The sequence below is a fragment of the Eptatretus burgeri genome, chromosome 8 (assembly GCF_056783735.1).
Source record: "Eptatretus burgeri isolate ZD-2024b chromosome 8, Ebu_testis_v1, whole genome shotgun sequence".
NCBI lineage: Eukaryota > Metazoa > Chordata > Myxini > Myxiniformes > Myxinidae > Eptatretus > Eptatretus burgeri.
This window is the reverse complement of record NC_140968.1, coordinates 101,883,667-101,897,273: the sequence shown is the minus strand read 5'-3', so window position 1 is coordinate 101,897,273 and position 13,607 is coordinate 101,883,667. Positions and strand designations below refer to the sequence as shown.

Below are 13,607 nucleotides of genomic sequence, written 5' to 3'. Positions count from 1 at the left end.
TTGCAGAGTTCAATGATCCTGGGCCATGGTTTAGTGTAAGATTTGTAAGTTAAGGTAAGATGTACTGTACATATGAGTGCGCCCCCGGCATGTTTGTCTTAGCGCCGGCAATTTTATTTAAGTCGTCCGTATGAGTGAGTTTGTTTAGATAGTTACGCAGCCCTCAGGTTATTTATTTTGGGGACACGAATACCATGAATGTCGCACTCAGGGATCCGTAGGTAAAGTGTACTAGGGGAAAACTACACATGATGGCACACGAAAATTTGACGACTCGGGACGAGCCTGTAAAAAGGGAAGGGGGTAGTGTTGTGGTTACCAGATTCGCAAACCACCATTCAGGTCCCTTAGGTGAGGTATCTCGGTAAGTGCATGTGTAGTTAGGCCCAAACCCGTTGTCTAGTGGGAATACATGTCATTTATACGTGCTGCGACTCTTTAGGATAGCCGTTTTTCTTTTACTATCTTTATTTTGGACCAACCGCCATGATCACAACCACAACATCAACCACCGACCACAACCACCGCTTCACCACAACCGCCACGACCTTTACCGTCACAACTCGCCACCATCGCATCACCGTCATCTCGCGCCACTCATGGGCACCGATGCTGGACTCGTGTAGGGCGCACGTTGAACAGCGTGTACAAAATCACGGATTTTCTGCTTCAAAAACGGATCAAAAACGACACACGCCCACTTTTTGCCGTCCAATCGGTGAGCGAGGGGCGATTTGGCCCCGCCTCCAGAACGATCGATATATGCAAATTTGTGGATCAAAAAGCCTTCACGCCCACTTTTTCTCGGGCCAATGGGGAGCGAGGTGAAAGGTCAAAGGGAGGGGGTCAAAGGCGAAGTTACGGGGGGGATAAAAGGACGGTGTTCGTCAGTCAGAAGGCAGTCGCAAGAGGGTCGGAACGAGAGAGTCAGCAGAACGGGTCGGAGAGTCAAGAAGAGGAGAGTCGGAAGCAAAGGGTCAAGACTTCGCGGGCGGTGGAGCTGCTCGTCGTGTGCGTTGGAGTCGGAACGGAGGGGACGGAGCTGTGGAAAGGCGGCGACACCAGACGAGGGGGTGCTCGCGTCGTGCAGGAAGCTGCACCCGAGGGAGGCCGACAGCGCGACCTGGCCGAGGTGGAGACGCTCGTCGCACATAATAAAGATCCTCTATACCCCGAGCATCAGCAACCCCCTCCTGTTTCCCCCCGCGCTGAGATAGTGCGACCAAGGGGGCCCCTTTTCCCACCCCCCTGCCTGACACTGTCCGCGAGGCCCGCGGAGAGAAGCGCCATCGCCGCTCCGCGTCTCATCACCAGACGGGTAGGCCCGACCCGGTCTCGGCCTCAGGCCTGCCCCATTCTTGGGGGATTTCTTTTCCTTGGTTTTGGGTATGTGTTGTCGGCGCCGTCTGTGAAGTAGAATTGTATAAGTGTTGCCGTGTGCTCGGTAGTCGGTATTAGCTCTGCACTGTGTTTTCACTTTTATGTTTGCTTTTTGTGTAAATGGAATTGTGTTTTCTTTTTTTTTTGTGTGCATTTGGTGGAATTGTATTTGTGTGCTTTCCGTTCGTCGCGAATAAATGTGCTTTATTGTTGAACTGTTCTCCCGCTTCGCTTCGTCTTTTCCTCCATTGAATCCCCATCTTGCTTCACGTAAAGGGTTGGTAGTGGGCTGAATACGCCCGATAATTAATCGAACCGTCGAGGTCGACGATAACACCGCTCGGTTATTCTGATAGTACGGAACGGGTCGCTTAAGTGGCCCGTGTCCGAAGTCGACCTGCGGCGAGGTGCGATCGCCCGGTCTACCCTCCGCGTGGGTACTTAGGTAGTTCGAATTTGGCGAGCAACCCTATCCCACGCGGGGGCTGATTGGCTCGATCGCGGTGAGACCGAAAGGTCCACCCGTGACTGGTTCCCGGCGTTAGTCCGAGAGGGTCACGACTGGATTGTCCGTCCGGTGGGCGACGTGCCGCGATTCGAGTTACGTGGCCGTCGCACGCCGGCGGGCGCGAAGACCGCAACAATATTATACCTTAACGTAACTCAACGACCCGTCCGCTCGAGCGCACTGCATCATGGGACGACCCGTGACGCGTCGAGTGAAATATTTTTTATACAATCTTAAAACGTCTCCAAAACATTCGATTTTACCAGAATTTCGACAACCGAGTTTTAAGCGTCCTCAGCGATCGCAAAAACCGAAGACAAAATTAAAATCGAAGTTAAAACGAACTCGTAACGTCGAGCGAAGCAAAAATACTCCATTTCTCCACATGAATTTGCGGAATTATGTTTGACTTCACTGTGACCTTGACCTTTGACCGATTTGGACCAAAATCTAATCAGCACTAGCCATCACCCTCCTGAATCGCGTGGTGTAATTTGACATTGGTAGCTTCTTCCGTTCTCGAGTTATCATGCCTACAAACAAACAAACAAACAAACAGAAACGGAAGTCATCAATATACTTACGAAATCTATAGATTTTGTACATAACAAACAGAAACGGAAGGCATCAATATACTTACGAAGTCTTTAGATTTCGTAAGTAACTAACAGACAGAATTACTGACAATAAGGGTCACCTATTTCGGTGACCCAACAAATGAGTGGAGGTGAGCAGTGATCCTGGATTTAGGTAGTTTCACCAGAAGGGGGTTGATTGTGGGCTGTGTGCCGTGCAGATACAATACTCGGGGGGAACAGAGCACGGAGAGAGCAGAGGGTGCAAGACTACCGATAGACCACTGACGTAGGTCGGAGGTGGTATAGTGATCGGCTCATAGACTCAGCTTCAGCTTCAGCTTCAGCTCAACCATTCCTTCTCGACAATTTAATTGGAGTGCTTGCATGAGTGCTTAAGCCACTTGCCGAGCACCCATTGTCGATAGCGATACCGCACTACATCATTCTGAGTGAACCGTTCCCTCTTTGCGGACGCATTTGCCGTGCCACGTTATTCAGAGAGGGTGGTTCGTGCTCCGTCACCCTGAGCGAGTGGTTCGTGCTCCGTCACCCTGAGCGAGTGGTTCGTGCTCCGTCACCCTGAGCGAGTGGTTCGTGCTCCGTCACCCTGAGCGAGTGGTTCGTGCTCCGTCACCCTGAGCGAGTGGTTCGTGCTCCGTCACCCTGAGCGAGTGGTTCGTGCTCCGTCACCCTGAGCGAGTGGTTCGTGCTCCGTCACCCTGAGCGAGTGGTTCGTGCTCCGTCACCCTGAGCGAGTGGTTCGTGCTCCGTCACCCTGAGCGAGTGGTTCGTGCTCCGTCACCCTGAGCGAGTGGTTCGTGCTCCGTCACCCTGAGCGAGTGGTTCGTGCTCCGTCACCCTGAGCGAGTGGTTCGTGCTCCGTCACCCTGAGCGAGTGGTTCGTGCTCCGTCACCCTGAGCGAGTGGTTCGTGCTCCGTCACCCTGAGCGAGTGGTTCGTGCTCCGTCACCCTGAGCGAGTGGTTCGTGCTCCGTCACCCTGAGCGAGTGGTTCGTGCTCCGTCACGCTGAGCGAGTGGTTCGTGCTCCGTCACGCTGAGCGAGTGGTTCGTGCTCCGTCACCCTGAGCGAGTGGTTCGTGCTCCGTCACCCTGAGCGAGTGGTTCGTGCTCCGTCACCCTGAGCGAGTGGTTCGTGCTCCGTCACCCTGAGCGAGTGGTTCGTGCTCCGTCACCCTGAGCGAGTGGTTCGTGCTCCGTCACCCTGAGCGAGTGGTTCGTGCTCCGTCACCCTGAGCGAGTGGTTCGTGCTCCGTCACCCTGAGCGAGTGGTTCGTGCTCCGTCACCCTGAGCGAGTGGTTCGTGCTCCGTCACCCTGAGCGAGTGGTTCGTGCTCCGTCACCCTGAGCGAGTGGTTCGTGCTCCGTCACCCTGAGCGAGTGGTTCGTGCTCCGTCACCCTGAGCGAGTGGTTCGTGCTCCGTCACCCTGAGCGAGTGGTTCGTGCTCCGTCACCCTGAGCGAGTGGTTCGTGCTCCGTCACCCTGAGCGAGTGGTTCGTGCTCCGTCACCCTGAGCGAGTGGTTCGTGCTCCGTCACCCTGATCGAGTGGTTCGTGCTCCGTCACCCTGAGCGAGTGGTTCGTGCTCCGTCACCCTGAGCGAGTGGTTCGTGCTCCGTCACCCTGAGCGAGTGGTTCGTGCTCCGTCACCCTGAGCGAGTGGTTCGTGCTCCGTCACCCTGAGCGAGTGGTTCGTGCTCCGTCACCCTGAGCGAGTGGTTCGTGCTCCGTCACCCTGAGCGAGTGGTTCGTGCTCCGTCACCCTGAGCGAGTGGTTCGTGCTCCGTCACCCTGAGCGAGTGGTTCGTGCTCCGTCACCCTGAGCGAGTGGTTCGTGCTCCGTCACCCTGAGCGAGTGGTTCGTGCTCCGTCACCCTGAGCGAGTGGTTCGTGCTCCGTCACCCTGAGCGAGTGGTTCGTGCTCCGTCACCCTGAGCGAGTGGTTCGTGCTCCGTCACCCTGAGCGAGTGGTTCGTGCTCCGTCACCCTGAGCGAGTGGTTCGTGCTCCGTCACCCTGAGCGAGTGGTTCGTGCTCCGTCACCCTGAGCGAGTGGTTCGTGCTCCGTCACCCTGAGCGAGTGGTTCGTGCTCCGTCACCCTGAGCGAGTGGTTCGTGCTCCGTCACCCTGAGCGAGTGGTTCGTGCTCCGTCACCCTGAGCGAGTGGTTCGTGCTCCGTCACCCTGAGCGAGTGGTTCGTGCTCCGTCACCCTGAGCGAGTGGTTCGTGCTCCGTCACCCTGAGCGAGTGGTTCGTGCTCCGTCACCCTGAGCGAGTGGTTCGTGCTCCGTCACGCTGAGCGAGTGGTTCGTGCTCCGTCACGCTGAGCGAGTGGTTCGTGCTCCGTCACCCTGAGCGAGTGGTTCGTGGTTCGTGCTCCGTCACCGTGAGCGAGTGGTTCGTGCTCCGTCACCCTGAGCGAGTGGTTCGTGCTCCGTCACCCTGAGCGAGTGGTTCGTGCTCCGTCACCCTGAGCGAGTGGTTCGTGCTCCGTCACCCTGAGCGAGTGGTTCGTGCTCCGTCACCCTGAGCGAGTGGTTCGTGCTCCGTCACCCTGAGCGAGTGGTTCGTGCTCCGTCACCCTGAGCGAGTGGTTCGTGCTCCGTCACCCTGAGCGAGTGGTTCGTGCTCCGTCACCCTGAGCGAGTGGTTCGTGCTCCGTCACCCTGAGCGAGTGGTTCGTGCTCCGTCACCCTGAGCGAGTGGTTCGTGCTCCGTCACCCTGAGCGAGTGGTTCGTGCTCCGTCACCCTGAGCGAGTGGTTCGTGCTCCGTCACGCTGAGCGAGTGGTTCGTGCTCCGTCACGCTGAGCGAGTGGTTCGTGCTCCGTCACCCTGAGCGAGTGGTTCGTGCTCCGTCACCCTGAGCGAGTGGTTCGTGCTCCGTCACCCTGAGCGAGTGGTTCGTGCTCCGTCACCCTGAGCGAGTGGTTCGTGCTCCGTCACCCTGAGCGAGTGGTTCGTGCTCCGTCACCCTGAGCGAGTGGTTCGTGCTCCCTCACCCTGAGCGAGTGGTTCGTGCTCCGTCACCCTGAGCGAGTGGTTCGTGCTCCGTCACCCTGAGCGAGTGGTTCGTGCTCCGTCACCCTGAGCGAGTGGTTCGTGCTCCGTCACCCTGAGCGAGTGGTTCGTGCTCCGTCACCCTGAGCGAGCGGTTCGTGCTCCGTCACCCTGAGCGAGCGGTTCGTGCTCCGTCACGCTGAGCGAGCGGTTCGTGCTCCGTCACGCTGAGCGAGCGGTTCGTGCTCCGTCACGCTGAGCGAGCGGTTCGTGCTCCGTCACGCTGAGCGAGCGGTTCGTGCTCCGTCACGCTGAGCGAGCGGTTCGTGCTCCGTCACGCTGAGCGAGCGGTTCGTGCTCCGTCACGCTGAGCGAGCGGTTCGTGCTCCGTCACCCTGAGCGAGCGGTTCGTGCTCCGTCACCCTGAGCGAGCGGTTCGTGCTCCGTCACCCTGAGCGAGCGGTTCGTGCTCCGTCACCCTGAGCGAGTGGTTCGTGCTCCGTCACCCTGAGCGAGTGGTTCGTGCTCCGTCACCCTGAGCGAGTGGTTCGTGCTCCGTCACCCTGAGCGAGTGGTTCGTGCTCCGTCACCCTGAGCGAGTGGTTCGTGCTCCGTCACCCTGAGCGAGTGGTTCGTGCTCCGTCACCCTGAGCGAGTGGTTCGTGCTCCGTCACCCTGAGCGAGTGGTTCGTGCTCCGTCACCCTGAGCGAGTGGTTCGTGCTCCGTCACCCTGAGCGAGTGGTTCGTGCTCCGTCACCCTGAGCGAGAGGTTCGTGCTCCGTCACCCTGAGCGAGTTGTGAAATAACAACTGGTTTCTGAACCTTTGGCATATTTACGTGTTTTCTAAATTACCGAGCCAAATGTTTTTTTCCACACATCACCACAGCTGTTTATAAAGAATAATGTTTGTGACATATACCTGAAAAGTCTATATAAATGTAACGTTGTTTTTCAGTGAAAGCGACTCAAGGTTTCTGGGTTGTATACAGTAAGTTCTGTAGTTGATAATCACACACTGACCCCAACCTGCTGATTCCCGAAAAATTGCTGATATCGGCCGTGCGTGCGTGCGTGCGTGCGTGTTGTTCATTAAGCATAACATCCTTTCTGCTACCTGCCCTACCCCCATCTCTCTCTCCCATCCTTGCTCTACCCCCTCTCAATACAGTGCAGTACTCTCGCTCTCTCGCTCTCTCGCTCTCTCGCTCTCTCGCTCTCTCGCTCTCTCGCTCTCTCGCTCTCTCGCTCTCTCTGTTCCTGTCCGAACGCGTTTGGGAGGTGTTCGTCTCCGGAGAGCTTGGCTCTGGATGCATCCAGGCGGTATTTATGTCTGGACAGGAATTTGTCAGCGGACGGAATTTTGTCTCCGGGCTGTGTCTATAGAATGATCGGTAGAAAATGGATTTCAGACATTATTTTGTTTCCATCTTCACTGTTATTCCATGCAGAATCATTTTGATGAAACAGTATGAATCGTGATTAACGCTCCACCGCACATCTGCCTTCCCTTCCTCTTACCTCACACTGTCTTCCCTTCCCCCACCCCTCCTCTCTCTCTCCCTCCTCTCTCCTTTCCCCTCCACCTCTTCACTGTCCCTGCTCTTACTCCTCCACCCCTCTCTCCATCTTCCCCCCTTTAGTGTTACCGTGAGTGAAGCCACGGGTGGCATGTGCTAGTATGTAATAAACACATCTCTCATCCCATGTTCTTTGGTGTTACAGCCTTAAAATGCAGAATGCATCGCCATTCTTCCTACAGGGTAAACGACTGGAACTGCCACTGTGGCTTGCAAGAGAACTTCACGGCAGCCAAAACATCGTGTCTGTGAACATCCCAAAGGCTTACAAAGAAAGGTGGCGGACTATTCTGAATGCAGATCCTAATGTGGTCGATCTTCATAAACTTGGCCCACATTACTACTCCTTTGGTGTACAACTATGTCACTTCAGTATCCCCGGAAGTGATGACATCTTATCGACGTTGGTTCAGGTATTACGATTCATTCTGAAAGCGTCCTGCAAAAAACTGTTATGACTGTTCTTCTTTACAGATATCTCGGCTCATGGAGCACCAGAACAATGGAGAATGTATGTTTAACTCCCTTGCTGGACAACTGATTGAAGTAATTTGGAACAGATCAAGAGTTTGCAAACATCTACATATTACGTACGCAGACTTTCCTCCCCTGACACGAACCGTGTGCTTTCTACACAAAACTTGGCTATCATACAATCGTACATCCCTCCGTGGAAATTGTGCACTGGAATTTCATTGGAAGATAGACAAAAATAATGATAAAATTTACACATTAAAATATTATTTTGGGGGATTAAAGCAAATCTGGTAAAAAAACAGACGTTAAAAAAAAAGTTATATCTCATTCTACACACAATCTTTTCAATCTCATTCTACCCTCCAGGTCTTCAAGACAGTTGTTCACCACCATCTCAGATCATCCCCCATACAAAAGCATGATCTTTTCTGACCCCGTTAACCTCAACCCTGCCCCTTCCCCAAGTCCACCTCTTTCCAAATTTCCAGTTTTTCCTTCCTTAGAGTATCCATCTTGTCTACTACATCTTTCTGTATCCATCTTGTCCACCCTATGCTTCCTCCCCTACCCCTCTTTCCTCCCCATACCCATTGTTTGTCTGTCTCCCACCTATTTTGTCCTTAAACCTTGCTGTCCCCCTCTTTCTGCCGTTCTGTTTGTTCTGTTGTCCTGATCCATTCAGTGATCTAGCTTTTCGATGAGCCTTGACTTTGCATCCAAAAATTTTATGTAAAACCGGATGGAGACACACACATTGGTTTGTAATGCAATAGATATTTACTGATATTCACAAACTTTTCACATATCCTGTTTCACCACACTTTACACATTGGTGTTGTTACCACTATCATCCTGACAGTTTAAATCTCTCACACACACACACACACACACACACACACTCACACACACACACACACACACACACTCACACTCACACTCACACTCACACACTCACACACTCACACTCACACTCACACTCACACTCACACTCACACTCACACTCACACTCACACACACACACACACACACACACACACACACACACTCACACTCACACTCACACTCACACTCACACACACTTCCTGTGATGGAAGGAGAACAAGCACTGGGAAGACCAATAAGAATGTGGATGGATGATATAAAGTAATGGTATGACATCAACGAATATGTGAACTGAAAAGGAAAGTGGAAAACAGAAATGAGTGGAGATCCATGATTAGCAACCTTTGGATCGAAAACGCTACTTGTAAAGAAAGAAAGTATGTATTAAATGGATATTGATAATGAATGAGTGATTCGTATCAACCCCTTTCAATTAACATTCCCATCTGAAACCAATATTTGAAATGCTTGGAATCCCAGGTTCAAATACCATTTACCATATCAATTACGCTGGTTGCTTTGATCAGGGTTCTGGCAACAACTCGCCTCCTCTTCATGAAAGACATCGTGGGACCTTTAACGTCCACTGACTACCCGTGCTGGCAGATGGGACCTCCAGCTGAATGTGCAGCCATCCTGCCACGAACACCATGGCGGTTTAACATCTTAGCGGGGTTCTTGTATACAACTGTTCTTTGCAGTCCATCTACTTTCTGGAAGTAGCATTCTTTTCTGTCAATTTAGTTTGCCTATGTGGCTGGCAGGATGACCTCGAGGTACACAACGGTGTCCCGTCTGCTGGCATAATTAGGTGGATGTTAAAGATCCCACGGCGTTATTCGTGAAGAGTCGGTGAGCTGTCTCCGGCACTCTGAACAAATTACAAACTCCTGCCATAACCTTAGTTGATTGTGAGGTCTGGCCATTCCATTTGTGAAAGACTTGGGGCAAGCCTCCCCCGGCTGACCCCACAACAACGTAGCAACAACTGTGAGTGGTAAAGAAAAAGAAGCAGCTTGCCTCGATCTGCATCTGTAAGCAATTAATTTGTTTTTACCTTTCACCTTTTTGAAAGCTCACTCAAATACATCAAAATGTTATTTTCGTTTTCTCTTTCTTTCCTTGCAGGCATTTGTTGGCAGATTTCGTAAGATCATGGACTCATCACTCAATGCTTACAATGCTGACACCTCCACACTGGTCCAGGGACTGGATGAAATGGAACGAGTGCTGTTTGCAGCAGGCCAGAAAAGCCTCAATGATTTTCAACGCTGGGAAAATGGAGGTGCCATCCAGATTCGCCCATCTGCCTTGATTGAGAACATGAAAAAGAGAAAGTTCCATGAAATGGAAAATCCACCACCAGTTCAATAGTACATGACGTGACCGGCGATCGTCGATGGATTTTGTGAGAACTGTGAGTGGTGAATGTATATTTCGGTGTAAACAAGCTCGTAATCAGTGTGTACACATCATGATCATGACCATTAAATTCGTTTTGCCTTTTTATTCCACATTTGCTTTAATGGTGGTTTGGAGCCCCAATGCTCGATACAAAACTTTGGTTTTTCATTCCCACAAACAAAGGCTTTTAAAAGAGTGGTTAAACAAATGAAGATAAGACAGTGATTATTTTTTATTTCCACATTGATCGAAGATGCTTCATGGACTCTTCATGAACTTTGTATATACATCACATGTAAGACAGATGTTAATGTACTTTTACATTAACTACAAAGACATTAGTGCACATAATACAAACACATGGTACATGTGGTAAGCCTGATGTTGGCTTAGTGGTTAGGGTGGTGGAATAAATTGTATGGGGAAACAAATTGATGATGTCAACGGTCACGTGGTTCGGTCGCTGTAAGTTTTTTTTGTTTTTTTTACATAAAAACGTTTAAAAAAATCGTCTCTGAAAGGGCTTTAACAGATCGATGTGAAACTTTACAGGTATGATCGCTTATCCACGATGAACAAAAAGTTCACCTATGATGTCATAGGTCATAGTTGTTGGAGAGCTATTATATTTTTTGATGAATAAACCTTTAAAAACCCTCTTCTCCAGAACGGCTTGGCAGATCGAGGGGAAACTTCACCCACATGTTCCCCAAGCCTTGAAGATACAACGGTGTTCATAAATAATTAGTCACATGGGCTGGCAGCCATATTAGATTGAACCAAATTATTTCTCTTGAAGTGCTTCATCAATCGACGTGAAACGTCACAATTATGATCTAGTAGTTATGGGGAATATACAGTGCCAACAGAAAATCTACACCCCCTTTCAAAATTTTTCACTTTTTGTTGCCTTAATGCCTGGAATTAAATTTCATTAAATCAGACTTTTTCCACCTTTTATTTACACATTGTAACCCACAACTCCCAAGTGGAAAAACAAATTCTACAAATTTCAGAAAACGAATTAAAAATACACTGTAATATATTGGTTGGATAAGTGTCCACCCCCCTTATAATTGCAATTGCAAATTAGCTCAGGTGTAACCAATCACCTTCAAAATCACACTTTGTGCGTTTCCCCCCCAGTTTTCTGCAGGTCTCACATGGTCCACTATGAACCCTTTTCTCATAAAACTACCTAAATCCAGGATCACTTCTCACCTCCACTCATTTGTTCCTCTTTTTCCCCATCTGTGGAACCAACTTCCACATTCTCTAAAATATCTCATTCTTCCCTCCAGTTCTTCAAGACGGCTGTTCACCGCCATCTCAGAACATCCCCAATCCAAAACCATGATCTTTTCTACCCTCGTTAACACCACACAAATCCCTCCTAATTTTCCAGTTTTCCTCTGTGTAGTTTCCTTTTCCATGCATACGTGCTTTGTGTCCTGTTTTTGTTTGTTACGCCCTGATCCGTTCAATGTGCTCGCTCTTCCATGAGCCTCGAGTATGAATAAAAAAGTAATCAAGCCTCCCCCACCCACCACAACCGAAGTCCTACACCACCCCCCCCCAAGTGCTCAACCACTCCCTGCCCCTCTCCCCCAAGCACTCAACGTGCTCAGTTACCCCAACCCCAAGTCCTCAAGCCCCCTCCAAGCACTCAACTGCTCCCCCTCCCCACACCCCAAACGCCCCCCCCACAACACCCAAAGTGCTCAATTGCTCCCACCACAAACCTTAACCACCCCCACCACTCCGAGTGCTTAACGGCTCCCCCTCCCCACAATAAGTGCTCAACCGCTCCACCCAGCCCCCACCCACCAAAAGCGCTCAACTGCTGCTCCCCCCCTAACCCCACCACAAATACTCAGCTCCCCCCCTAACCCCCACTCAACTCCCACCCACTACCGCAATGCTTCAACATGCCTCCAAAGCCTCAACCCCCCTTTTTCAAATATCTGCTTTTCTTCCATTCTCAATGACGTCCTGTTTTTGTCTGTTACAAGGACATGCAGGGATACGCAATTAAGGAACTTTGGTGCAGGAGGCCATTCGACCTATCATTTCACTTCACTTCATTTCATTATTTATTTATTGTCCACGTGAAACATGGGAATTTTCCATCCAGGGTGCTTCACATCCTTTACACATTAACAATAAACATGTACATTGAATTAGGCACAGATCATGATACTTTAAAACCACAGGGGAATGCGGTTGTGGAATGGATAGCCTATGGTGTGTGGGTGTGTACTGTGTGTGGTGTATGGGTCAGATGGTTGGGAGTGCATGTGTGCAGGGCCGGATTTAGAGAAGGACCAACAGGACATTTGTCCAGGGTGCAAACTCCAGGGGCCCACAAAAAACATCTGATACATTTATTTATGTATATAGCTAGTATTATTTATTCCCTTGTTGACTCAAAGGTAGCAGAGCCAGGGAAGTGGTATATGGGGGTACATCTACTATGTAAGGCTGGCAATTCGACTTTCCCCATCAAGTTTTTGATAAATCTGTGTTAATGTTCCCTCAAAATCGCTTTATAAATTCGATACATCACTTTATTAAGCTCTAACTAATAATTACCTCCACCAACCGAAGATGGACGGAGGTTATGTTTTCACCCCCGTCTGTCTGTTTGTGAACAAAATATCTCAAAAAGTTGTGGACGGATTCGGACGAAATTTAGTGGACAGCTTGGGTATAGGACAAGGATGAAAGGATTAGATTTTGGTGAAGATCCGAATCCAGATCCGAGAATTTTTTAAAAGTGATTCTTCACCATTGCGAGATCGGGTCAAAAACGATATATAGCACGATATCTCAAAAAGTTGTCGACAGATTCAGATGGAACTTGGTGGACATGTTAGGTGTGTGACAAGGACGAATTGATTCGATTTTGGTGAAGATCTGGATACGTGAATTTTTATTTATTTTTTAAAGTGATTCTTCACCATTAAGAGATAGGGCGAAAAACGATATGTAGCATGATATTTCATAAATGTATTGGATGCGATACGTTCTCATGGATCAGGCATTGCGAGGCGGAGGTGTGCTCTCTTCCGAGTGTCCTTGTTATTGTTGAAATCGAATGAACGTTTAGTTTAGAAAATAAATGGAATCATTAAATGGATTACATGTAACACACACACACACCTGCATTAGGTCTGTCCTTATTTTATTTTTTTCGGAAATTTCAAGGGGCTAACCCGAATTGAGGTTGATATTTATGAGAAAAAATATGAACCCGAAAAAAAAATTTGTCTAGGATTTGCTACCAGCTGTCAAAGATTGTAAAAAAAATGTGTATTTTTATGGTTTTTTTTGTATTTTCATGTCAGATATTTGTCATGAAATTTTTGCGTGCTTACTGGTTGCCTCGAACGTGAATAACACGAAAAAAATGTTTTTGATCCCAAAAAAGTGTTACATATGTCCTGAAACGTGGCTCAAAAATGGGGAAATTTTCCATTTTCAACATGAAATTATGTCTTTTGTTCTTGTACTGACACCGTGACACGGCTTGTTGTACGTATGAGATATTTATTGTTTAGATCTGTTGTATTGTCTGCTCATTACTCCATTGAATCACTGAGTCCGTCAGTCAGTGACTCACTGACTGCTGTCAATTTCAGGTCTGGTATCCGGTCATTCACTCTCAAGTCCCGAATAAGCGTGCATGCACGCTTATATTTTTCGAGGTGAAAATCCCCCCCTACACGGACTCTATTCGGGTCTACACGCTTATTAAAAATCGTACTTGCCTCCCCACCC

At 49.7% G+C, this 13,607-nt stretch overlaps 1 protein-coding gene across 2 annotated transcripts in view; it reads left to right on the top strand.

Annotated features, from left to right (window-relative positions):
* Positions 1-13,607, top strand: part of GINS3 (GINS complex subunit 3) — a 41,835-nt gene that overhangs the window by 6,054 nt on the left and 22,174 nt on the right. Inside the window, exons 2-4 of one of the 2 annotated variants that reach the window (XM_085893326.1) lie at positions 7,247-7,477; positions 9,552-9,840; positions 10,495-10,903. In XM_085893326.1, coding sequence (XP_085749452.1) covers positions 7,247-7,477; positions 9,552-9,797 — 477 coding nt within the window. In that variant the 3' untranslated portion in view covers positions 9,798-9,840; positions 10,495-10,903. Of the gene's footprint in view, positions 1-7,246; positions 7,478-9,551; positions 9,841-10,494; positions 10,904-13,607 lie in introns of those variants that run through there. The other variant, XM_085893324.1, reaches the window with a different exon arrangement.